Source organism: Pseudorca crassidens, chromosome 9 (assembly GCF_039906515.1).
Source record: "Pseudorca crassidens isolate mPseCra1 chromosome 9, mPseCra1.hap1, whole genome shotgun sequence".
In the NCBI taxonomy this organism is placed as follows: Eukaryota; Metazoa; Chordata; class Mammalia; order Artiodactyla; family Delphinidae; genus Pseudorca; species Pseudorca crassidens.
This window is the reverse complement of record NC_090304.1, coordinates 25,316,778-25,343,860: the sequence shown is the minus strand read 5'-3', so window position 1 is coordinate 25,343,860 and position 27,083 is coordinate 25,316,778. Positions and strand designations below refer to the sequence as shown.

The following is a 27,083-nucleotide window of genomic DNA, read 5'->3' as shown; positions in this document are numbered from 1 at the left end:
CATCTTTTGGAACACGGTATCTGCCAAAATAAGAGCCGTATTTTAACTGAGAAGTATCCAGCAGATGTCTGTGTATTTAACATGGAAGATTATTTATGGTTAAGATGAGTAAATGCTTAAAGATCAGGAAAAGGACTTAGTAAAATGTCAACTATAGTTCTTTTAACATAAGTGTATATCTCACATTTCCCGGTTAGTCTAAAAATCAAAGGTGATATGTTGAAAGAGAAAAGAACACATTAATGATAAGTATAGCATCTCAGTGGGAGGACTTCTAGTAAGATAAAAGTCTGATAGTTTTAGTAATCCTAGGAATTATTTATTTTAACACGTAGTAGTTAAAGCATTGATCCTGAAGCCATAAAACCTGGCTTTAAATCCCAGCTGCTCATCACACTAGCTGTATGACCCTTAGGCAAGTTGCTTATCCTTGTGTCTGTTTCTTTATCTATTAAAATGATTGGTATGAATATCAAATGGGTTAATATTTATAAAGTGCTTAGAGCATTGCCTGGTTCATAGTGCTGGGTAACTGCTTGTTGTTACTGCTGTTATTATATTTATTTTAAAGGATTTATACAGAATGAAAAGTAGATTTAAAAAATGGCAGTGAAATATTTTTTTCATTTGATTGTCCTAGAGATCTAAAGACCAGTTGACCTCAAAAAAGGCATAGAACTATTAGGTCAGTTAGTATTTTCTTATTCTGTGGAAAATAAAACTAGAACATAACTTTAATTGAATTGTTAAAAAATACCTTCGGTTTCAGTTTCTAGGTTTTCTGTTAGTTTGACTTTCTGTGTTTCTTTCAGTTACACGATTTTATAATTGAGATGGTATGGTGTAGAGAAAGGCTTTTGGAATAAGGCATTTGAAATCTCATTTCCATCCGTCTCTGGCTAACTTTGGGTAGTGTATCAGTTATCTGTTGCTGTGTGACAACTCCAAAACTTAGTTGCTTCAAAAACGATTTATTATTTCTCATGATTTTGTGGACTGACTGTACTCAATTGAGGGGTTCTTCTGTTTTACGTGGAACATTTTGTTTACCAGCATTTTTGATCTCGGAACAGAACAACAATGCTGAAATCTGTTTTTAGAACATTTTATTTAAATGAGCTAATGTGTTAAAAGTTATTTCTGTGATGCCTGGCCATTGTTAAAACTCAGGAAATGGTGTTGATTTTTATTTAATAGTCAAGACAATTCAACTGTCCCAAATGTAAAGTGGCTAGCATGTAAAAAAGGTCTTGGTTGATACTTGTTTGGCTCATGTGTTTGAGTTAACAAAGCTATTCACAGCAGAACACTAACAGCTTCCACTGGTTGATCAATTCAGTGAACAAATTAATGAGTGAATGCCTACTATATGCCAGACAGTGTTCTCAGTGCTGGGAATATAGCATTGAAAGAATTAAAGCTCTTTCCCTCACGGGTTTTATATTTAGTGGGGGAGGGGAAAACAGATAATCAGCAAACATATATATCAGTTGGTGGCAAGTGCTATAGAGAACACTAAAGCAGGATAAAGGAGGAGAGGTAAGTATATGTGCTGGTGGGGGTTTACCCTTCTGTTTAAGGTGGTCAGGGAATGCCTTTCTAATAAGATCTTTGGGCAGAAACACAAAGTAAGAGTGAGGGGATCAAGTCCTGCTGTTCCCACTGCCTGGAACCTTCTTCTAGATAAATGTAAAGGTTTTGAGGCAGCAACTATGGTTAGAGACAGTAAGGAGGCCAGTGTAGGTGGATGAGAGCAAACAAATGGGATGATGGTGGGAAATACTAGATACGGCTGCGGGCTGAATCACGTATGACCTTGGAGGCCATTGTGAGGAATCTGACTTTACTGTGAGATGGGAAGAAGCTCTTGGGAGGTTTTGAGCAGAAGAGTGATGCGGTCTGACTTGTGTACTAAACGGATCACTCTGGTTGCTAAGTTGAGAGTAGATGGTAGAGGACGGGGCAGAAGCAAGAACAGTTGGGGAGCGTGCAACGAGAGATGCTGGTGGCTTGGACTGGGGTTGTAGCAGTAAAGGTAAAGCAAAATGGTCAAATTCTGGATCTGTTTTGCAGATAAAGTCAATGGAATTTGCCGATAAATGTGTGGGAAGTGAGAGAAAGAGGAGAGTCAAATTTGATTCTCACACAAATTATGGGCCTAAGAAACTAGGAGGATAGAGTTGTCATTCCTGAGATGGGGAAGGCTGGAGGAGGAGTGTGTTGGAGGGAATTATGAAGATGTTTTGAACATGTTTGGTTTGAGATATCTAGTTGACACTCAGTAAGAGATGTTGAGTAGACAGTTGGATACTTAAGTCTGGAGTTGGGGAGAGAGGTCTGGGTTGGAGATACACATTTGGGTTTTAAGAATAGAGGTGGTATTTAAAACTGTGTGATTGGATGAGATCACCTAAGGGAAGTGAATGTAGTTAGAGAAGATAGGCATCCAAAGACTGAGCCTTGGGGCACCCCAGAATTTAAAGGTTGTGGAAATGCGATGGAACTGGAAAGGAATCTGAGAAGGAACTGCAGGTGAGGTAAAGAGGAGAGCAGAGTGGTGCCCTGGCAGTCAGTTGCATACTGTTTAAAGCAGGAGAACACAACTGTGTCAAATCCCGCAAGTCAAATAAATCAAGGATGTGGCAATGCAGTGGCTGATGGTGACTTTGACAAGAGCTATTTTGGTGGAATGATGGGGTAATGAAAGCCTGATTAGAGTGAGTTCAAGAAAGGGGCAGAATTGGAGGCAGCTTTTCTTAACAGTGCTTTCAAGAAGGACTGGTGTAAAAGGGAATAGAGAAATGGGTGATGGCTGAAGGAGAGTATATAAACAAGAAAGTGTTTTCTTTTTTTTTTTTCAAAATGGGAGATATGGGATAGTTATATATATATGTAGAGAGAAGGAGGGAGAGGGAGAGAGAGGTTGGTGATGAGAAAGAGTGGGAAATTGGTGGAGTGATGTACTTCAGTAAGTGAGCATGGGTGCCTTAGATAGAAGCACTGACAGATGCAAGTGGGCTAGTAGATGTGGTGGCGAGAATGTGGAAGTTTCTTTCAAATCCCCCCCTGCCCCCAGTAAAGTTGGATGCAAGGACAAGAGTCAGGAGTGAGGATGAGGGAGGAGGTGATGGTTTGAGAAGAGAGGAGGTGTGAATTAGGACAGTGGGAGTATGAATAAATTAAGAGAATGTATATACTGTTTTACATTTTACATAGAATCTTTTACTTAGTCCTTTGGATAATTTTCAGAGCATGCTACATCAGTAAAACCGCATTTTAAAAATGAAAATACTAAGGCTCAGGTAAATTACTTGCTATTAGAGCGATTGCTAGGTGTCTGTTGAGTGTTTAAAATCTAGCTCTATTTAGATGATTTGCATTATTTGAAGTCAGTGCTTCCTTACCAGACTCGCAAGATTTGTCTTCCCAGAACATTCTGCAGAGATTTTTAAGTACCACTATAGCAAAACATTCTTATGAATGTTTTTACCCCAGAATTTACCCATGACCTGTGGTTGACCCCCAAATGAGAGATCACATGTTGTGCCATTCCATTTGTATGACATGTCCAGAACAGGCAGATCTAAAGAGACAAAAAAAAAAAAAAAAAAGACGAAAAAGAGACAAGAAAAAGAGAGACAGAACTAAAGCGACAAAGTAGATTTGTGGTGGCCTAGGGATGGAGGAGTTTGGGAGAAATGGGGAGTGACTGGTAATGGATATAGGGTTCCTTTTGATGGTGATGAAAATGTTCTAAAATGGATTGCGTTAATGGTTGCATAATTCTGTGAATATACTAAAAACTATTGATTGTACCATTTGAATGGGTGAATTGTATGGTATGTGAATTATGTCTTAATAAAACTGTTATTATAAGAAATGCCTTCTGCATCACCTACCTCAAGAGAAGACTGTTCTGATTTTATTATTTTTATCTTTATTGAGTTTACCATTTATTTACCTTTTCCAAGTTTGTGCTGCATTTCTCTGTTATCTTCTTCTTCTTCTTTTTTTTTTTTAACATCTTTATTGGAGTATAATTGCTTTACAGTGGTGTGTTAGTTTCTGCTTTATAACAAAGTGAATCAGTTATACATATACATATGTTCCCATATCTCTTCCCTCTTGCATCTCCCTCCCTGCCACCCTCCCTATCCCACCCCTCTAGGTGGTCACAAAGCACGGAGCTGATCTCCCTGTGCTATGCGGCTGATTCCCACTAGCTATCTATTTTACGTTTGGTAGTGTATATATGTCCATGCCACTCTCTCACTTTGTCACAGCTTACCCTTCCCCCTCTCCATATCCTCAAGTCCATTCTCTAGTAGGTCTGTGTCTTTTTTTTTTTTTTAACATCTTTATTGGGGTATAATTGCTTTACAATGGTGTGTTAGTTTCTGCTTTATAACAAAGTGAATCAGTCATACATAAACATATGTTCCCATATGTCTTCCCTCTTGCGTCTCCCTCCCTCCCACCCTCCGTATCCCACCCCTCCAGGCTGTCACAAAGCACCGAGCCAATATCCCTGTGCCATGCAGCTGCTTCCCACTAGCTATCTACCTTACTACGTTTGTTAGTGTGTATATGTCCATGACTCTCTCTCGCCGTCACAGCTCACCCTTCCCCCTCCCCATAACCTCAAGTCTGTTCTCTAGGAGGTCTGCGTCTTTATTCCTGCCTTACCCCTAGGTTCTTCATGACATTTTTTTTTTCTTAAATTCCATATATATGTGTTAGCATACGGTATTTGTCTTTTTCTTTCTGACTTACTTCACTCTGTATGACAGACTCTAGGTCTATCCACCTCATTACAAATAGCTCAATTTCGTTCCTTTTATGGCTGAGTAATATTCCATTGTATATATGTGCCACATCTTCTTTATCCATTCATCCGATGATGGGCACTTAGGTTGTTTCCATCTCCGGGCTATTGTAAATAGAGCTGCAATGAACATTTTGGTACATGACTCTTTTTGAATTTTGGTTTTCTCAGGGTATATGCCCAGTAGTGGGATTGCTGGGTCATATGGTAGTTCTATTTGTAGTTTTTTAAGGAACCTCCATTCTGTTCTCCATAGTGGCTGAACCAATTCACATTCCCACCAGCAGTGCAAGAGTGTTCCCTTTTCTCCACACCCTCTCCAGCATTTATTGTTTCTAGATTTTTTGATGATGGCCATTCTGACTGGTGTGAGATGATATCTCATTGTAGTTTTGATTTGCATTTCTCTAATGATTAATGATGTTGAGCATTCTTTCATGTGTTTGTTGGCAGTCTGTATATCTTCTTTGGAGAAATGTCTATTTAGATCTTCTGCCCATTTTTGGATTGGGTTGTTTGTTTTTTTGTTATTGAGCTGCATGAGCTGCTGTAAATTTTGGAGATTAATCCTTTGTCGGTTGCTTCATTTGCAAATATTTTCTCCCATTCTGAGGGTTGTCTTTTGGTCTTGTTTATGATTTCCTTTGTTGTGCAAAAGCTTTGAAGTTTCATTAGGTCCCATTTGTTTATTTTTGTTTTTATTTCCATTACTCTAGGAGGTGGGTCAGAAAGGATCTTGCTGTGATTTATGTCATAGAGTGTTCTGCCTATGTTTTCCTCTAAGAGTTTGATAGTTTCTGGCCTTATATTTAGGTCTTTAATTCATTTTGAGCTTATTTTTGTGTATTGTGTTAGGGAGTGATCTAATCTCATACTTTTAAAAGTACCTGTCCAGTTTTCCCAGCACCACTTATTGAAGAGGCTGTCTTTTCTCCACTGTATATTCTTGCCTCCTTTATCAAAGATAAGGTGACCATATGTGCATGGGTTTATCTCTGGGCTTTCTATCCTGTTCCATTGATCTATATCTCTGTTTTTGGGCCAGTACCATACTGTCTTGGTTACTGTAGCTTTGTAGTATAGTCTGAAGTCAGGGACCCTGATTCCTCCAGCTCCATTTTTTGTTCTCAAGATTGCTTTGGTTATTCGGAGTCTTTTGTGTTTCCATACAAATTGTGAAATTTTTTGTTCTAGTTCTGTGAAAAATGCCAGTGGTAGTTTGATAGGGATTGCATTGAATCTGTAGATTGCTTTGGGTAGTAGAGTCATTTTCACAGTATTGATTCTTCCAATCCAAGAACATGGTATATCTCTCCATCTATTTGTATCATCTTTAATTTCTTTCATCACTGTCTTATAATTTTCTGCATACAGGTCTTTTGTCTCCTTAGGTAGGTTTATTCCTAGATATTTTATTCTTTTTGTTGCAGTGGTAAGTGGGAGTGTTTTCTTAATTTCACTTTCAGATTTTTCATCATTAGTGTACAGGAATGCCAGAGATTTCTGTGCATTAATTTTGTATCCTGCTACTTTACCAAATTCATTGATTAGCTCTAGTAGTTTTCTGGTAGCATCTTTGGGATTCTCTATGTATAGTATCATGTCATCTGCAAACAGTGACCCCATGCACTGTGAAAATCCATGGATAACTTCACAGTCAGGGCCCTATATCTGCGCTTCCACCTCTAGGGACTCAGTAACCACAGATCCTGCAGTGCCATAGTGCACATCTATGGAAAACATTCACCTATGAGTAACACACACACACACACACACACACACACACACACGCACAGGTTTCAACTTTGTTGTGTTTATTCTCGTGGCCACTCATCCTTGACTTGTGCGTGCATACCTATTTGAACAGTAATGTAACAGGTAACTCCCATCACTTGTGTTCTACTTTTCTACTGACCATTCAGACTTAGTTCCTGATTGACCCTAGGGTTTGTAATTATGTTTACAACTTCATAAAAATAGAAAGTCCCTCACTGATCAACAGGGAGTGTATGAAAGGAAAATTGACCCATTCTGACTCAGGGCAACATTTCCTGGTTTTGAAAGACACACACCCACTCGGTAGTGCTTACATATGTCCAAGTACTGATCCACTGAAGTTGGGGTTGCTTTCTTTCTTGGTACCAAACTTTGCGTTCTTAAAATACTTCGCCATCTACCTATTTATGCTATAGATTTGTAGTAATAGACAATTTCCAAACGTTTGAACCTTATCTCAATCGTGGGGCTCACACATTCTTTCTGGTATCTTCTTGTCAAAAGTAGAGAGAAGCATGTAGCTATACACTTGTATGTAGAGGGGTATCATCAAGAGAAGCCTGGATAGCTGTACCTTTCATTTTTACTGAGTGACATTTCTGACAGAATCATCAGAATCTGGCCCTTAGTTTTGTCATTTCAGAAATTATTTGATCAGTGTCCTAGACTTGACCAGCCCTGGGTTCTGTCACTAGATTCTCAAGAAACTGAAATGTATCAGCATTATGCTAGTTTTTTAACTTTAATGAGAAACGTTAGGCAGACTAAATAATCAAGTTGGCCTAAGCATTCTTTGTATTTGAAAAAATAAGTTAGGAGTCATATTATGATCACTGTTTTCTTGATGGCCATGAAATCATCACATGAGTTCATAGTTTAATGGCATTTGCAGGGATAACCCAGGGCATCTTTCTCTTATAAGAATATAATTGTTCCTAGAATTTGACATATTGAGTTCCTGAACTGAGACATCCCTTTTCCTAACACGGCTAGGTTTCTCTGACAGTGATTGAATTTTCAGCTTAAAAAAGTAAATAAAAATGAAATAAAGTAACTCCACTAATAGTTATCTTCTTCTCTGAGTGATGGTATTTCACTGTTCTTAATTGAACCATCTCCTGCTAACATTCTTTTTGAGTTCTCTAGCAAAAGACCCACAAACCATTCAGAGTTCAGTTTACCCACTTAAAAAAAAATTTTTTTTAGCTTCTCCACTTTACCTGTATGTTATATCAGTGTTTCAAGGTTTTAGAAAAGTAAAAAAAGATTTGGTCTTAATGAATATTGATAAATTTTATTAAAGGCATATGGCAAAAAAAGGAAACATGGCATTTTATATATAGATTGCCTTTGTTACCATATAACCTAAATTTTTGAGTTGGTTTGTGGATTTGACACTTGCCTTCTAATTGTGAGTTATTATTTATAGAGTGGTGAACAACAGGTTTAGTTATACTCTCTGTCCAATGGCCATGTTTAATGTGTGCCTTGCCTGTCTACAAAAGTACAAATGATATCTGTTCCCTGCTATATCCTTAGCACCACCACGTTATAGCTGCTCAGAGGGGAGTTAAATTAGATGAGAAAAGATGTAGAAGAATTTCCTTTAGGTGTAGAACAAAAGATTTATTTTAAGAGTGGTCCATAAATTAGAATTTCTGCTGTGGTCATTTATATACAAAAGTATATTTAGCCCAGAGGAATAATTTGAGAACCAATTAAGATACAACCAGAAAACTAAGCTTTATTCATTACTGACAGATGGATATATTATTCTTTAGTGCATAATTTGATTTTAAAAGTTTATTTTATTGTAAGACTGGCCAGCAGAGCTCTGACAGCTCTGGCAGTTTCATCTAGATTGTAAATGCTTAACGGTATTGCTTTCCTACCTTTTTACATGTGATGATACATATAGAAAATATAATGTTTTATGGCATGCCACGGTAAGCTGGAGAGAATTTAGGCACGTTTGACTCAGACTTGGTGAAGAAATTTATTACATTTTCTTTATGATATGTAGTATTATAAAATAAAATACAAAAGCTTTTGGGAAGATAGTTGTGGCAGCCTTGGAATTGTGCCATTCGGATCCACTTCAAGAGAACCTCCTGTGAAGAGCAGTTAACTGACAGCCTCCAGCTGTTGTGCCTTTAGGTAATGCATCAGTGCTCAGCAGAGGCCCCTTTGCTGCTGGGCTGCTCTCAGCCAGTGACCAAACACAGTGGGGGTCCTAGAGCTGCGCTGTTCTAGTTTGATGGGGAACTAGCCTAGCAGATAATTTTTGCCTTGGGGACACCCCATTGACCCTGCCAAGATTTTCTCTTAACAGCACTGCTGTTGGAGGTTCTTTCCACCCAATTCTTCCTTTGCACCTCTTTCACAGGTGTCAGAACTGCTCAAGGTCTGAAGCTCTCTTCACCTATTCCTTCTTCCTGTCCCTGTGTATCCTTCAGAGACATTTTTCTGAAGAAATTTCTTGCACGTCTTGTCTGCTTCTCAGAGGACTTAAACTGATGCAATAATACATAATGAATTTGTATAAAACTTGCAGTTAAAATTCTTTCATTTTTTAAAATGAGAAAGTTGAGTTTGCTTACATAAATACAACTTTTGAATCTTAGATTTGTATTTGAAGTGGTTTTATACAATTCCTAGTCAAGAGTTTGAAAAAATAACTCTATATTCTTGTCACTGTCACCTAGAAACTTGGCTCATTCATTAAATGGTAACAAATGGCAGAAGGAATTCATCACTCTTTGTCTAGTTGACAGAAACTCTTCTTAATTGTTAACCAGATTTCAAATAATTTTGGTCTCTTTAAGTTGAGTATCCTAGATACTATCATTTTGTTAATTTTCTTTCATTACCAAATGCAATGTTGAAGTTTTCTACGGTAGCCAATTTCAAGACCCATGAATTTTTTATATTAATTATTTCAAAATAATCATAAAGCTCTTATACACAGCTATAGCTCAGTCTTATTAATAAGTCTTCAGGATTCAAAGTAGTACATGATTAAGTATCACTAGTGAATCTCATTTACTCCATATTTTTGAAACAGGCTGCCTTTTGCTTTGAACCTTTTAAAGTACAGATTAGTATATACCCTTTATAAACTCTTGTGTCCATTTCTCTTTCTTTCTCTCTAGACTTCTGTTCTTTGAGGCCTAGTTCAAACCCACATTTCACACTGACGCTTTCTTTCCTTTGTGTGAATCAACCTGTGTTGGCATGACTTATCTGAGAAATGTTTACTGAGTGCATATTCTCTGCTACGTTCTGCGTATAAAATAGTGAACAAAAAAGGATATCTCTCTATATTGTGAATATATAAGATTGATAATTTAGTGTAACCTATTTTTTTCTCTTTTTACAATATAGTTTAGCATTTGCTTATAGCTGAATATAACTCGTGTGTACATCTACACACTTGCTGAGTATTTTGTCAAAAGAATGAAGAACTTTTATAACTATGTTTTAAGGTTATTTTATGCCTCATAATATCTCCCCATGACACTTACTTGTTTTTCACGAGTACTTGTGCATTAAGAGCCTACTGAATCTTAAGTATTAATTATAGCAGAGGTGTTTAGGAGTAGAGAGTCACTGGACAGATCCCAAATCTATGGTAGAAAACAATTTGTTTATTATCCTTTGAACTTATTCTGATCAGAAGAGCTGTAGGGAGGAGATGGAATAGTTTTCCCATTGAGTCTAGTGCTTTGGTTCTTCAGTTTGGCCATGTATTGGAATCACCTGGGGAGCTTTAAAAACTACTGATGCCTACCTCCCATCCCCAGAGTTTCTGATTTAATTGGTATGGGGTGTGGCCAGGACAAAGGGATTGTAATGTGCAGCCAAGATTGAGAACCACCGCATTAGGAGATAGTGACAATCAGCACTCTCAGTTAAAAAAAGTTAGCAGAAGGCTTATTTTCTTAAACTGTATAAAATATACACTGAGAGAGCCTGGGAACAGTGCCATCCCAATAGTAACGAGGACCCATAGCTCATTGAGGGAGTTCCGACTGGTCAAGTCTGGGAAAATTAGAGCATCAAAATAAGTAATTATAGTAATGGATTATAACCATTGAATAAAATAGGAATCCATTATACTTACATAGGTAAATACATGAATAAATTGAAATTGGATTATTTGTACAGTCTCAAATTGAAACTCCACAAAATGCTTCATTACAGAGGGGAAAGGAGAAACTTGATAGTGGAGAAATCTAGCAGATACCATGTTAAATAGTCAGAGTGAATATTATCAGTAGTGGAGCAAATCAAAATTTTGTACCACCTGATAGCATATAATGAGAAAAAAACGCCATCACTTTTTAAACAGTTCTCCCAAAGATCTATAACCTTCATCTAATTACAAGAAAACATCAGACAGACCCATACTGAGGGACATTCAACAAATAACTGACCTGTAATATCTTATGCCAGGGTCATAGCAATCAAGGAAAGACTTGAGGGACTATTCGATATTGGAAAAGACTGAAAGGGATATGACAGCTAAATGCAGTGCATGATTCGGAATTGGATTCTTTTTCATAAAGGACGTTATCAGTGTAATTGGCCAAACTTGCAGTCCGAGGCTTAGATGGTGGAGATGTATCAGTATTTGTTTCCTGATTTTGATGATTGTATTGTGATTATGTAGGAGAATATTCTTGTTTGTAGGAAATACGAAGCATGCCATTATTTGACAAATTACTCTCAAGTGGGTTAGGAAAAAGTATTTATTGTACTGTTCTTATAACTTCTCTGTAAGTTTGAGACTGTGCAGGATAACTATGATTGTATGACTTTGTATATAGAGAACTCTTAGAATGTTAATTTTCTTATGGAAAAGTCATGTGAAGTAGCAACACAATTTATCGGGGAATTGTATCTTTCATGAAATAATTTTCCAAATAATCAAAGCTCTTCAAGTGGTAAAGTGCTTTTTTAACTGTTTTGATGTATCCTGTACTTTCTGCCTTTTAAGGCTGAATATATTGAACTTGGTCTTATCTGTTTTGGATAACAAATAGCCCAGTTTTTATTATTATCTTCTGAAGTAATACCCACGTCTAGATCCATGGTTAGCCTTTGGGGTTTTGTTTTGTTTTGTTTGGGTCTTATCTTCTGGTGTCTGGCTTTAAGTTCTGTTGGTGTCATGGTGCATGTATTTTTAATTTGTCAGTTCTCTTTCTAGTGTGTTATTTCTAATCTCCTGTAGTCTCAAAAACAAGATCTATGCTTTTCCTTTTTTTACTGTCATGTTAGTAAAACTCGGATTAAGTATAGATATTTTATCATAGCAATGTTGTACTCATAGCACCCCTTGAAGTTTAATTCAGGATTATGGCTAGGTTTCAACAAGTTCTGGAAAATGAAGAATTACTGTAAATAGTAGATGATTTCGCTCTCATTTTACAAACTTCTCTGAGAATATCAGATGAATTGGATAATTTTAAAAGAAAACCGCTGATTGATTGATTGATGATTATTATTTTTTTTTAAATTTCAGAGCTCCAGAGATTATATTGGGGTTGCCATTTTGTGAAGCCATAGACATGTGGTCACTGGGATGCGTGATTGCAGAATTATTCCTTGGATGGCCTCTCTACCCAGGAGCCTTGGAGTATGACCAGGTAATAGAACTGTTGTGATAACCCAGTAGAATTGGTAGAATGTAAAGAAAAATAATAGACTTACAGGAATGCATTTTCCCAGGTATACAATACATGTGAGACTCCTTTTAGAATAAATTGGCAAAACCTTGGATCTAACGGAATTTAAATTCAGGACTCAAAACAAAACTTGATTTTTAAAGTGTTTTCATAAACAAGGGTATAATCCACAGGCCTGAAAACCTTTTGGGAGAATTTTTTTGGTACCATTTTTATATTATAGATATATAAAGGGCTGGACTGTGTCCATTTAAATAATAGTGCTTTGCTTGGGTGACAGACATCACTTGGGTGATGACAGCTGAAATGTCAGCCTCTCCCAAGGAATAAAAGTCATCATAGCTACTGGTCTTGAACCAACAGCCTTTACTGGTCTTAAGTACCTCAGTCACCCTAACCCTCTTTAGTATTTTTAGCTGTTTTTGGTGGTGCTAAAAGTCTAGCTTAACATTGAAATGACTCTCAATAAAATCCAGCAAATCACCTCCCTACACACTTTTCATGGTAGTTTTCAGGTGTGTTCATTAGTCTCTCTAAGCTACTAGACAGTGTTGTTTGCTATTTACTTGGTTTTTAATATTAAGATTCTTTTTTGGGTAATTGTTATCTTCTTCACTATTATTTGAAAGTTTCATAGCATCTCCCTTATTAGAGAGATATATATATATATACTCAACTCATATTTTAGTAGAAAATGTTAGAATTAACAGGGGTTACATATATTTTGTCTGGCTTATATTTTTATTTAAATGTTATACTATTTAACTTTCAAACATGAAAAAAAATAGAAAGAACATTTTACAGCACACATAACTTGTAGCAAAATGCCTGATTTCTAAGATTTAGCTTTCTGTATAAAAGGGGTACGAGAGGTAGTTAATTAGTGACTTAAATGTTGCTGAGACGACCCTAAAAGTCATTTAATATTAATTATTAAATTAGATGTTATCGTTAACTTTAATCTTATCCTCTTCCAATGACTTTCTACCCATAAAATTTCTCTGTTAGGCCAGGTGTTTTTTTAATATTCTCTACTTTCCCCCTCCATGTTGAGCATACCTCTTAAAATACCATTTCTATAAAAATTTCCATACATTCTAGTTTCCTTCATCTTTTTACCCAATCATTAACTTTGATGCAGGTGCCAAACTGTTACTAGTTTTGAAAGAGTTAGTGATCTAGTTGGAGAGTCCCATAATCCCTTAGCTGCTGAAGTACTGAGGTACCTGTCAAATTGTAGAAATATACCTTTGGCTTTGTGGACCACAGTTTATGACATGCATAGTACTCTGGAGCAGGACACCATCTAGTGGCAATATAAAGGTCAGTTTGCTGTTGTACTCTGGATTTGGACTTTACAGTTCTAGTGTTGGACAACTAACGTTGATACTGAAAAGGACCCTACAGATTATCTAGTTACTACCCCTTCACATTTTATAAAGGAGAAAACTGAGGCCCGGAAAAATGAAATGACTTGTCAAAAGTTACAATGGTAATTTAACACAAAGTCCTGACCAAAGCTCAGTTTTTCTAAAATCTGTAATAGATTTCTTTTTTTTTCCTAAACTGGGAGGTGTTATCTGATCCAGATTCACAATATTTTCGGAATGTATATTACTTTAATTCCAAATGGGTACAGTAATTGAAAAAAGTTAATAGCATACAGCATCAATAGCCACACGGTTATCAATTCAGTGTTTTAAAAGGTATTTTCCAAAATATATGAATACAAAAAATAAGAGTGATGTGTTTTTTGGTTCCAATCTTGGACTTCATACTCATTTTCAAATATGATGCTTGCTGTAGAGGTTTTGATAAATGTCTGTTTTCAAGATAAGGGCTATCCCTTTATGCCTAATTTTAAGGTTTTTTTTTTAAGGAATTTTGCCCTTTTAAAAAAAATTTATTTATTTATTCATTCATTCATTCATTTATGGCTGTGTTGGCACTTTGTTTCTGTGCGAGGGCTTTCTCTAGTCGCGGCAAGCGGGGGCCACTCTTCATCGCGGTGCGCGGGCCTCTCACTATCGCGGCCTCTCCCGCTGCGGAGCATAGGCTCCAGACGCGCCGGCTCAGTAATTGTGGCTCAAGGGCCTAGTTGCTCCGCGGCATGTGGGAGGCCCCCAGACCAGGGCTTGAACCCATGTCCCCTGCATTGGCAGGCAGACCCCCAACCACTGCGCCACCAGGGAAGCCCTAAGTTGTTTTTTTTTAAATCCTAAATTGGTTTGGACTCTGAAATGCTTTTGTGCATCTATTAAAATATTCACGAGTGGGGTTTTTTGGGGTTGTTTTTTACTTTAGTCTATTTATGTGGTTGAATTTCATAAAATTTCCTCAACTCCCTGGATTATGATCATCTAATTAGGATGTAAAAGGGCACGCCTCTGTCTGTTATCTGTTTCCTATTCTGGGCATCAGCTGCCATGATATACTTGGATTGGGGTGTTGTTGCTATTTTATTTTTTTAACTTATTTTTTGCCTTACAGTGACAGTACAGTGGGCAATAGTAGTAACATTACTAATTAATACTTATCGAGTTCTTTTGGGTGCCAGGAACTGTCAACACTTTAACTCATTTAATGTTCACAACAACCCTATGAAGTTTTATAGATGAGAAAGTTGAGGTGTGGGGAAGTTTAATAAGCTTGCCCAATAGTCTAACACGGGCAGTCTGAATCTAGAAGCTATGCTATTAGCAGTAGACCACCTCTACAGTACTTCATGGATAATGATACTTTCAAGACACTAAGAGTCCAGCTGAACCCTGCTCTAGTCTGCCCTAGCTCCCTGGCACTGACCCTCTTCCAGACTCCACCTCTACCCTACCACTGTCAATCTACTATTGCTCGAAGAGGGTTTTCACAGTCTGTATATTAGTTATTCAGATTCATCAACCTCCATTTGTATTCTGTCTCCAGATTTGAGTTCTAGGGAAGGAACCAGCAGTCTATGCTAGTTTATTGTTTTGTCCCGTGATAACTTTTTTTAAAAATAAATTTTTTAATTTTTATTTATTTTTGGCTGCGTTGGGTCTTTGTTGCTGAGTGCGGGTTTTCTCTAGTTGCAGTGAGCGGGGGCTACCCTTTGTTGCGGTGCGCAGGCCTCTCATTGCAGTGGCTTTTCTTGTTGCAGAGCACAGGCTCTAGGCGCGCGGGCTTCAGTAGTTGTGGCTCACGGGCTCTAGAGCACAGGCTCAGTAGTTGTGGCAAATGGGCTTAGTTTTTCCACGGCATGTGGGATCTTCCCGGACTGGGGCTCGAACTGTGCCACCAGGGAAGCCCCCGTGATAACATTTTGTACAAATATTTATCTCTCAGAATATATGCTGTACAAGATATTCTTCTTCTGTTTTGCTTTTGTTAATAACATTGCTTTTAACAACAGGAGTGTTTGTATATTACAAATATATCAGCATTATTTATAAAGAGTGGAAGCCCAGTCAATTATTTTGGAAATTCAATTCAACAGAAGCACAGAAATTCTATATTTTATATCTCTAGCAACAGCTGCAAAATATTATAAATCTAAAATTGATAGAACCAAAAAAAGAGACGAAGCCACAATCATAATTAGAGATTTAAAGCACATTTCTTTCAGTAATTGATAGAGAAAGTAGATAGAAAAATATCAGTAAGAATATAGAGGATTTGAACACATGATTAACCAAGTTGACCTAGTGATACAGGCATAGAGCACTACACCCAATACTACACGCAAAACTGCAGGATACATACTTTTTTTTTTTTTTTTGGTACGCGGGCCTCTCACTGCTGTGGCCTCTCCCGCTGCGGAGCACAGGCTCCGGGCACGCAGGCTCAGTGGCCATGGCTCACGGGCCCAGCCACTCCGTGGCACGTGGGATCCTCCTGGACCAGGGCACGAACCTGTGTCCCCTGCATAGGCAGGCGGACTCTCAACCACTGCGCCACCAGGGAAGCCCAGGATACATACATTTTAAGTGCACGTGGAACATTTACAAAAATAAAGACTTTCTGTGAAATATATTGTAACATCTCTTTCTTAACCCTTGTTGTTATGTCTTTTGTGTAACCTATATTTAACCTTGTAATATTGTTTTTTTCAAAGGAGGTGAAAAAGACTTAACAGTATATGTGTAGTATACTTCAAGGCCAATTTTGAGTCACTAGGAAAAACTTTTCAGACTATTTAAATTCTTTATTATGGGCTTTGTGTTCTAGCCCTTTAATCATCTGTGTCATCTCTTAAAGTCTTTCCAAGGCAATTTCTTCTTTGAATTTTGGATTCTACAACTAGGCACTGACCATGTTGAGAATATATTTTGTCATATGTGCATTTTATTTCCTTTTGTATACAAATGTACTTACTGTGTATGTGTAGAGAAGGCTGCTCTGTGAATTGGTACTGTGCTTGGATCCCTTCCTGTCTTAATTGTAGGTATAGTGTCTCATTAGTGCTATATGTACTCAATTTGACTTATATTTACTGGGGAAATATCAGTAACATTCTAGGAAATTAAATAATATTTTTATGGATGAATGGACAGTATTTAATTGGTTGATTGTTCTTGAAAAATGTTTGTTAGAGTTTAGGTAGAATCTTATCCAGAGCAGCCGAAAGCCTGAATTTATATTCAAATTTTATTATGCTTGGTAATATCAAATTATATCTTACGTAAGAAGAATAGAGCTCACTCCAGGGGTGGGGGTGGGAATCTTTAAAGAATTCTGTTTTGTCAAGCTATTCAGGTTTCAAAGAGACCTTCTCAAGTTGGCTCAAGGAAAAGTTCATTTATTTTTGTGTGGACTGTCCAAAAATCCAAGAATGAGCTTTAATATGACTGGATTTTGTGAAGTCTGGAGTTGAAGGTGCTTTTAGGTTCAAGGCAACACTTAGAGAAATTAATAGGCTTTGGTAGAATTTCACTCTGGTGCTCGATCTTAAGTATAACTTAGCTGCTCTTTAAGTGCTTTTATCTGTTCTAACTTGCTACTCAGAATTCCTGCTCACTCTTAACTCTGGTTATGTTAACGTGGTCATCAAACTCTAGCTCTGCCTTATAACCCTTCAGCTCATCCTCCAACAGTATCTGGAATTTCTTAGTTTGCGTTTCTGACACTGTAAATCTGATTTGCTTAGCTTAATTCTAGTTGAGTTCACAAGGCAAATTTATGAAGTAATTGCTTCTAGGTCAGGTCCCCACCCTTCATCCACTGGAGACAGGAGGGGCATACAGATGGAACAAGTTCTTTTCAAATGACTGGCAGGCATTACGACCAAAAATAAACTTGGCAGGTTCATTTGCCGTTTTGTTTTTTCAGTGCCATCTCAACTTCTTAGGTATATTAATTGCTCTATGGTATTCTCTTAGCACTTTGTTTTTTTCTTTATAATGGCATTTCCTAGTTTAATTGCAGATTATGTGCTTAAATATTTATTCTACTGAATTTTTTGAATAAATTTTAAAGATTGGCAACATATTTTATTGTTCTGCATAGCTTTAGCATCTGACCCATAATAAATGCCCTGTGTAAGTTTGTTGAAATTGAATTGTTGAGCACCTTTCTTACCATCTGTGATACTCTGACGCAACATCAAGGTACTAAGCTCTTAGTACTTTTCATTTTCTGTTTCCGTAAAACAAGGAACTCAGGCACTTGGGGGATGTGGGGTGAGGGGGAGGTACTGCACTTTAATGTAACGAAACTAATTTGTAAGGTGGAGATTTTAGTTATTTCATGTAAAATTCGGGATACAAATATGCATGAACATAGACTCTTGTTAGGAGGCACGTAGTCTAGCAGGGAAAACTGACATGTTAAAATAATTGTAATGTAGTGTTATAAATGCATTAAAATAGTTACGTTCTAGGTGTGATGGTAGCACAGAGGAAGGTGATTGCCTCTGTTTTGGATGGTTAGGCATAGCTTTACAGAGGAGAATTTCTTGAATTGAGTCTTGAAGAAGGAACAGTAAAAGTTTGCCACGTGGATTTGGTGAAGTGGCAGGGAGGGGAGTAAGGAGGGAGAGGAACAGGGATGTTGATAAGTAGGGGTTAGAGAGCAATCTAGGAAAGAGAAACTAACCCATGCAAGGTTTAGCAGGTGCTAGACGGGGCTGGAGTACAGGAGCATGTAAAGAGCCCGGAAGAGATAAAGCTGGAGGGCCTGTGTGCCATGTTTAGAGATTTGGAATCCATCCTGTAGGCAGTAAAGTAATTTTATACAGGGGAGTAATAATCAGATTTTCATTTTATCAAAATGGCTGTTAGCAATTTCTTGTTCTTAGCAGTGTGAATAATGAATTGGGAGTGAGTGGATGGGGTCATTAGGGAGGCAGGTAGACTAATTAGGAGGCTTGTGAGATTGTATAACTCAGAATTGAAGAAGACCTGAAAGAGGAATGGAGAGGAGAGACAGTTATGAAAAATACTAATGAGGTAAAATTGTTACGGTTTTGGATGTTGGGTGATGAGAGCGAGGTACTTGTTGGGCATAAATTTCAGGTTTCTGATTCGGGTGGTTGGTGGTAGTCTCCAAAGGGGGAAATACATGAGGATTAACAGGTTTAAGGAAAATCAGTTTAGAATATGTTCACTTTGAGGTACCTAAAGGCCTGCCAGATACAGAGTGTCAGTAAGCAGTTGGATCTACAGCTCCAGAGCTAGAGATAAATATTTAGACATAGAATTAGAGATAAAACTATGGCACGTGGGGCTTGTAGAGGGAAAGAAGACAGATAAAACTCTAGAATGCAATGACATATAACAAATGGAGGAAGGCAGTTAAAGAGTGCCAAGAAGTAGGAAGAGAAATAGAAAAGAATGATGTGGAAATGAAAGGAACAGAGTTTTCAAGTTATTCACTTGAAAATAGCCAGTGGTGTTGAAGTAAGATAAGGATTAATATGTGACTATTAAATGTGTCAGTTAATAACAGGACATTATCATTTCGTGAGAGTAATAGTAAAATTCCAATTGTTGTGTGTTGAGGTTAGAATGGAAAGTAAAATATAGACCACTATTTTAATGCTTTTAACTGAATGAGAAAAGTGTTTTAAATAGTTAAGAGAGTTTTTGGGTTTTTTTTTTTTTTGTTTTTAGGCTGGAAGATATTAAACATTTTTGTAGATCGAGGGCAAAAATCTCATACAGAGGAAGAAATAGAAGATGCAGGAGAGGATGGACTAGTTGTATTTGAGGTTTAAAAAAAGAATCCTGTGTTCTCAAACACAGTTTCAAGGGGTTAAGCCTCTGTTTATTCCCTGTGCTGCCCAGTTGTTGATCTGGGGAACAGATATTTGAGGGCCACCTATGTACCAGACACTGTCATGGGTGTACGTGTAAGAAAACAAAACAAAGTTCTTCCCTCATGAAATGTACATTCTACTGCAGAATGGGGTAAGAAAATACAAAGTAAATGTACCAGAATATCGGATGCTAAAAAAGCACAGTAGAGAAAAATACAACAGAATAAGTAGAGATAGGGGTACTAAGAGGGGAGAGCTTGTTCTTATTTATTAGTGGGGCATGAAAGGCCTCATGAATAAGGTAACATTTGAGGTGAGAGCTGAAGGAAGTGAAACACTAGCCATACAGATGTCTGGGGGAACAGTGTTCAAACAGAAGGATGTTAAGTTCAGAGGCCCTGAGGCTGGAGCTTTTCAGTGTCCTCCTGAGAGAGCTCATCTACACTGTGTCCTCCTCTACTGACTCAAGCACACATATGCCAGTGACATAGATGCGTCCCCTCCAGTGCTCCCATAGCCCTAATTCACCACGTCAACTTGTCACTAAGTCAAGTAACTTGTCAGTTGCCTGTGTAGATTTCTCCGGTTTCTCCAGTGGTTTCCCAGTATTGCCTCTCAGAGTAAAATCCACACTTCTTAACCTACTGATAAAGCCCTTTGCCTGCTAGATCAATTTCGTCTCTTGCCATTTCTCCCTTAGTGAACTTTAGTCTCTGAATGTGTGGATGTATTCCTTTTATTTTCCATATTTACTCATATTATAACCTTAGCATAAATCATAATAATTCAGATTTTTTTCCATTCCTTCAGGGCTGACAAACTGTTTGTTCTTTTTGACCCAACTTGAGCATCACCTCATCTGGAACTTTATATGACTACAATTATTATATGTGTCTCTTCTTTGTTTTTCCATAAGGCATGTATTTATTATACCTGTATTATATCAATATATATTACACTGTATTATAATTGCTTACTTGTATGTTCCCTACTGGACTGATTTCTTAGGGCACACACTGTACATCATTTAATTCTTGACCTAACATCTACCTTAGTGTCTGATATAGTTGTTCAATAAATATCTAATGCAATAAAAGAATAACTCTTCTGTTTTGTAAATTATTTTTCAGATTCGATACATTTCTCAGACTCAAGGTTTACCAGGAGAACAGTTGTTAAATGTGGGTACAAAATCCACAAGATTTTTTTGCAGAGAAACAGATATCTCTCATTCTGGTTGGAGATTAAAGGTAATTCATTAAAAAAAATATTTAGAAAAACATATTCTAAGATGCTTCATGTTCACAGATAATACCCTCTGTGCCTATTTTTCTTTCATTGCATTTTTTTTTTTTTTTCTTTTTTTTTTTTGCGGTACACGGGCCTCTCACTGTTGTGGCCTCTCCCGTTGTGGAGCAGAGGCTCCGGACACGCAGGCTCAGCGGCCATGGCTCACGGGCCCAGCCGCTCCGCGGCATGTGGGATCTTCCCAGACCGGGGCACGAACCTGCGTCCCCTGCATTGGCAGGCGGGCTCTCAACCACTGCGCCACCAGGGAAGCCCTCTTTCATTGCATTTTTTTCTTCTTTTGAATTTTCATTTTTGACAATCCCCACCCCCCACTTTTAACGAGGAGAGTCCTTTCTGAATACCTTAGCTCATTCTCTAACCTGGCAGCACAATTATTAACTCACTTTAAATAGTTTAAAAAAATTTTATGTGTATCATTTTGTGTTGTTTATCTTCCCTACCCAGTTCTACATTTATTAAGCTTTATAGGACAGGGATTGAATCTAACCACTTACTACATAACCCAAGTACCTAATTTATTCCTGGGATTAGTAAATCTTTAATGATTCACTTTAGTTATTTTGTTAAGGATTTTATCTATACGTGTAATATTTTTTGGTCTGAACCTGAACTTCTCATTTTTTGTATACTTCTAAAAACTTACATTTAAAAAAATTATTTTATTTATTTATTTTTGGCTGCATTGGGTCCACTCTTTGTTGCGGTGCGTGGGCTTCTCATTGCAGTGGCTTCTCGTTGCGGAGCACAGGCTCTAGGCGCATCGACTTCAGTAGTTGTGGCTCGCAGGCTCTAGAGCGCAGGCTCAGTAGTTGTGGCACACAGGCTTAGTTCCTCCACAGCGTGTGGGATCCTCCCGGACCAGGGCTCAAACCCGTGTCCCCTGCCTTGGCAGGTGGATTCTTAACCACTGTGCCACCAGGGAAGTCCCAAAATTACATTTTTGATAGTTATTCTTTTGAAACTACTACTTGCCTTAGAATATTCAATATATTAGGCTAAATGTGCCAGAATTGAAGAAATAAAGGATTTACAAATGGCGGGTAATAAGATATTTTCCTTCTCTGATATATTCGATAAGACACTGGAAGAACATGAGGCTGAGACAGGAATGAAGTCTAAAGAAGCCAGAAAGTACATATTCAACAGTCTGGATGATATAGTGCATGTGAGTACCACAGACACATTTGTCAATCTTATGCTTAAGTTGGTGGAGTTGAATGCCAAGAATGCCAAAACACGTTAATCATTTTCTATATGACATAGAATGCTTGCTGTTTTTAAGCTTTTCAAACAAAATTGATTCTGAGGTTTCAGGGACTAAATTGCATTTGTCTTTATCACATATTTAATTTGTATTATTCAAGTATTTTCTTTAAAAAGGAAAACTCTAACAGACATATTTCTTTTCCTTACATCTCTCTAGAAGTGGATATTTGTTAGTTAAAAAAAATTTTTTTTCCTGCTTTGAATGCTCTTTGGTACCTCAAAATATTTTTGAGGATTTGTTAAACTCAATTGTTCTTTCTTATTTCAAAATAATTGTAGTTCTTTGTTCTTTCCTGTGTTGTGGGCTTTTTTTGTAAACTGTGAGACTTTAACATATACTACCTTGTATGGCTTATTTTTATTCGATGACTTGAAATTTTGATTTTGCAGGTGAACGCAGTGATGGATTTGGAAGGAAGTGATCTTTTGGCTGAGAAAGCTGATAGAAGAGAATTTGTTAGTCTGTTGAAAAAAATGTTGCTGATTGATGCAGATTTAAGAATTACTCCAGCAGAGACTTTGAACCATGCTTTTGTTAATATGAAACATCTTCTAGATTTCCCGCATAGCAACCAGTATGTTACTCTAAAATCTTTTAAAATGATTCTGGAGAAATGATAATGCTGTTTGTGGTAAACCAGTGTGTTAGAAAAATGATTCAATTTCTTCATTAAATATAAGTAAACTGAGTAAAAAGAGGTTAAGCTAACTTGGCCAAGTTCACATAGACAGTAAATTGCAGAGTAGAAATAGAATGCAAATCTAAATCACATTCCAATGTTCTTTTTCCAAAATAGCATACTGAGGATGACTGAGTGATGTCGTTTTACATGACATTCTTACCTTAATAACCAGGCATATTTATAGTTAAAGGAAGTGTTAAGTTGTTCCTCCCTCAATTTTGAGTCCTGCAAACTCCATTTTCAATTTCCTTTCACAGCATTTGCTTTTCTTGTCCCCCTTCTTTCCCCTCTGTGTTGTGGAAGGAAAGGAGGTTTTTTTTATGGGTTAGTAGAGAAGAGTATATGCCCAAATTGAGAAGGACTTAGAAGAGTTACCTTAGGCAAAGCTTGTGAATTCTTTGAACCCCAGTCCTCTTTTTTATAGGCTGAAGAGAGTAAAGTAAGTGACTTAAAATAACTTCTTTTAATATTTTTAAAATATTGAATGAAGGAGGTAAAGGAACAAACTGATATTCGTTATTGTGAATTACAATTAAAATCGATGTTTTTATAAAGCCCAACTAGTCTCCACGCCCCCAGTACTTAAAAATGTGTAATGGTTTCTGTATATAAGTACTTTGAAAATAACATAATAACCACATACATGGTGCCATTAATCTAGGGATGTGGAGATCTAGTAGTTTAGAAAAAAACTATTTAGAGTAGGGGTCATAAAAGTATAACCAAAAAGTGCTCACTATTGCTTTGCTGTCTCAAGAAAATATTCCAGATATAAGTATATTCTTCTGCTTGCTTTGAAATTTGATCTTACAGGATTTCCTGGTAGAAATACTGTTGGAAATATGCAGATTAAGTGCAAGCCATAGACTTTTTTTTCCTTTTGGAAATAATTTTTAATCTTAAACTACTCTAAACATTAAAAAAATAATATTACAATTACCTTTCGATTTTTCTTTTGCAGTGTAAAGTCCTGTTTTCATATTATGGATATTTGTAAGTCCCATCCGAATTCATGTGACACAAATAATCACAATAAAACTTCACTCTTGAGACCAGTTGCTCCAAGCAGTACTGCTAATCTGACAGCAAATTTTACTAAAATTGGCACATTAAGAAGTCAGGTAAGAACTTATAGTATTTGATAATTTATGCTCCTCTTTTTTTTTTTTTAAATGATTGCTGATTTGCTTTTGAAATATGCAGAAGTTTCCATGTCAGCAGTTAGAAGTTTCAGTGCTGATGAAGTCTTACTATGGCTGTTCTGTTAAATCTCTAATATTTCAGGGTAACAATTGGAGCATATCTACTCAAATCCATTTTTTTCCTTCACCTTTTATTCTTTCAATATGATCTACCTGCCCTTCTATGTCTCAACTCTACAAAAAGTAGACTTCAGTAAGATCAATTTCTGGGTCCATTTTTATCATAGAATTACGATTTATTGAAATGCATTTGATTTCTACTTATAAAGTATGTGTACAGCAATTAGAAGCCTGCTCTGTATAATGAATGCCATGTACGTCTATCGTTTCAGGCATTAACCACATCTGCTCATTCAGTTGTGCACCATGGGATTCCTCTGCAGGCTGGAACTGCTCATTTTGGTTGTGGTGATGCTTTTCAGCAGACACTGATTATCTGTCCACCAGCTATTCAAGGTATTCTTTTATTTAAATTACACTTTGAATTTAGGCATGCATTACTTTAAAATAAGTTTAGGCATCTATTCATTAAATATACTGCATGGGTTTTGGTACGTTTACTGCTACATTTGAATTTAATTTAAGCAGGTCAGTAGCCTTTAGACCAGTGATACTTCTTGACTGCAGCTCCACTGTAGTCATCATTAACAAAATGGACCATATGACAGTTGTATTTCCTGTAGAGTCTAGCATGATAACATACCTTAGTGGAAATTAATGAACTTGGAAAGGTATGGATTGTCCTATACTGGGTATAACTGCTCCAGATGTTCAAGTAAGTACTTATCTGCATGTCATCGCTGGACATTACAGTGATTGAGAGCTCAGTTCTTTAAGTTTTGGTCAGAGGATTTCTTTCCTAAAATATTGTAGTCTTGTTCTTTCCCCATAGCTTAGTTTGTTTGTTTGTTTGAAGATTGATTTTGATCAAATTGCCCTTATTTAGATAAAAATATAGAATCAAATCCTCAAGTGAGATGGTGACAGAATACCTTTGAAGATGCCATAAATTTTCACACTGAGGAACTTCTTAGTGGTAAAAGGGTGATAGCAGTGAACTTTTGGACTGGAATAGCTAGCATAAAGCCCTCTTTCCTAGGTCTTTCGGTAGCGTTTTGTCCTTGCTAGGCCGTGACATCTAGTTATATCTTAAAATCAAGAGATTGATTCCAAATGGGCCAGAAATGACTCTTTGAAGCATGGTGGTAATGCTGTATAGTGTAAGTGAGAGCTCTTGGTGCTAAGTCGGCCTGGGATCTAGTTCTCTTTCTGCTGTTTGCTCTGCCATCCCAGACAAGTCTGTTAACTTGCTTCAGCCTTTGTCAAAGAAAACAGACTGAATAGATACTATCTTGATCGTTTCCAGCTGTAATATTTCTGGATTCTGAAGGTTATATTTGAAATTTTTATTTCATTTAAGGATGTGAGCAACTTTTTAAAGTTTTTATTTTAATCTTCCCCACAGTGCCTAACAAAGCACCAAAAATATGTTTGTTGACTTGCTTGGCTGGTAATGAGAGATGTGAAAACATGGCAGCTCTTTAGCCACTTTGGTTCTACCAGGGTAGCTTTGGTCTGTTATCTGTGACAGTGACCCATGGCTGGTTTGGTAATAAAAATACCTATATCATATTGTCAGCACTCTTAAAGATGCTGTTGTGTTTCTTCGTTTTTCTTCAACTGTTTATTGTAGAGAAGTTCAAAGAATAATAATGTCCTTTCTCCTAGATTCAACAAGTATTAACACGGTGTATTTGTTCTATCTGTCTGTTACACATACACATACTGTTAATAGTAAGTCATAGACATTTTACTTCTAAATACTTGAGCATGCAAGACTGATGCTTTTTTGTTTTTCAATTAGTTACTACGTAAGTGGTATCTTGACAAATACATTTTCACTTAGATGAGTTTTTAATCTGTACTAATAGATTCTTAGGTTCTAATGATCTCTTCCGTGTACCAAAATCAGTTTGGGAGTCACCTACCTACAGTGTGGTATATTTCATCAAGATTTGGAATAGCAGGGAATTCCCTGGCATTCCAGTGGTTAGGATTCTGGGCTTTCACTGCTGGGGGCCCCGGTTTGATCCTTGTTAGGGGAACTAAGATCCTGCAAGCTGTGCGGCACAGCCAAAAAAAAAAGATTTGGAATAACAATTTTTTTTTTTCAGAGCTACCTTCTGTTTGTACCAAAAGGCTTTGTGGACACATTTCTAAATACAATTGGGCATCATTCTTAAAACATTCAATGAGGTTAGGCAAATCTTTTATCTTTTTATGTAGCTTATAATTAATAAAAGGTTAGTAACCTTTCTGTACATATGTTAGCAACTGCAAGTGGTTCCTAACAAGGATAACAGAAAGAAAAGGAGATACTTTCAGGTTCATTAACTCATCAAATGTGAAGAACAGTAGTTTTAGAATTAATAGTGAGAGAAAGCAAAATATTTGTTCGCTTAAAAAACTAACAGGTGCAGTTGCAGCAGCATAACAGGCAGGCTCTATAATATGTTGTCTCACTGTTTCTTAGTATAGTGTCTGCTTAGAAATGAAAGCTTTCCCTCTAATCCATTTTGGCATCTGTAGAAAATCCCAGTATTGACCTTCTTACCCCTTTACCTCATAATGTGCTAATCCATTTCAAAGAAACATATTTAAATGATTATTGGGTAGCAGTTATGGTACCATTATACTTCGGATTTTAAAATAAAATTTATGTCTCTTGTCCTTCACTTTAAATTTTTTACCTTGGGTCTACACTGTTTAAGTTCATCATGCATTTCATATATTTTAGATACTATAGATACAACATGTAGGTATAGCTATATGGATGCCACATTCCTAATATTGTGCCATGTTTAAAGTACAGAAGACTTAGACAAGCTTTTACTTAACAAATTTGAGTGTAGGTTGTTGTATTTACTAAACAAGCATTTAACATTATTTGGCAATAGCTACTTATTCATCCCCTCTGGATGAAAACTGCTATTTTAGAGTCAGATGCATTCCAGCAAAATTCTCCTCTGTTGTACTAGAACAGTCTTTAAACTTTTTGTGTCATGCTTTCCAGGTATCAAGCAAATGTAATCGAAGATAAAA

The 27,083-nt window shown here is 36.9% G+C and overlaps 1 protein-coding gene across 4 annotated transcripts in view; it reads left to right on the top strand.

Annotated features, from left to right (window-relative positions):
- Positions 1-27,083, top strand: part of HIPK3 (homeodomain interacting protein kinase 3) — a 100,439-nt gene that overhangs the window by 62,140 nt on the left and 11,216 nt on the right. For all 4 annotated transcript variants that reach the window (XM_067749481.1, XM_067749479.1, XM_067749482.1 and 1 more), the window contains exons 3-8: positions 12,126-12,249; positions 20,650-20,769; positions 21,909-21,995; positions 22,487-22,671; positions 23,741-23,900; positions 24,314-24,437. In XM_067749481.1, coding sequence (XP_067605582.1) covers positions 12,126-12,249; positions 20,650-20,769; positions 21,909-21,995; positions 22,487-22,671; positions 23,741-23,900; positions 24,314-24,437 — 800 coding nt within the window. The remainder of the gene's footprint in view (positions 1-12,125; positions 12,250-20,649; positions 20,770-21,908; positions 21,996-22,486; positions 22,672-23,740; positions 23,901-24,313; positions 24,438-27,083) is intronic.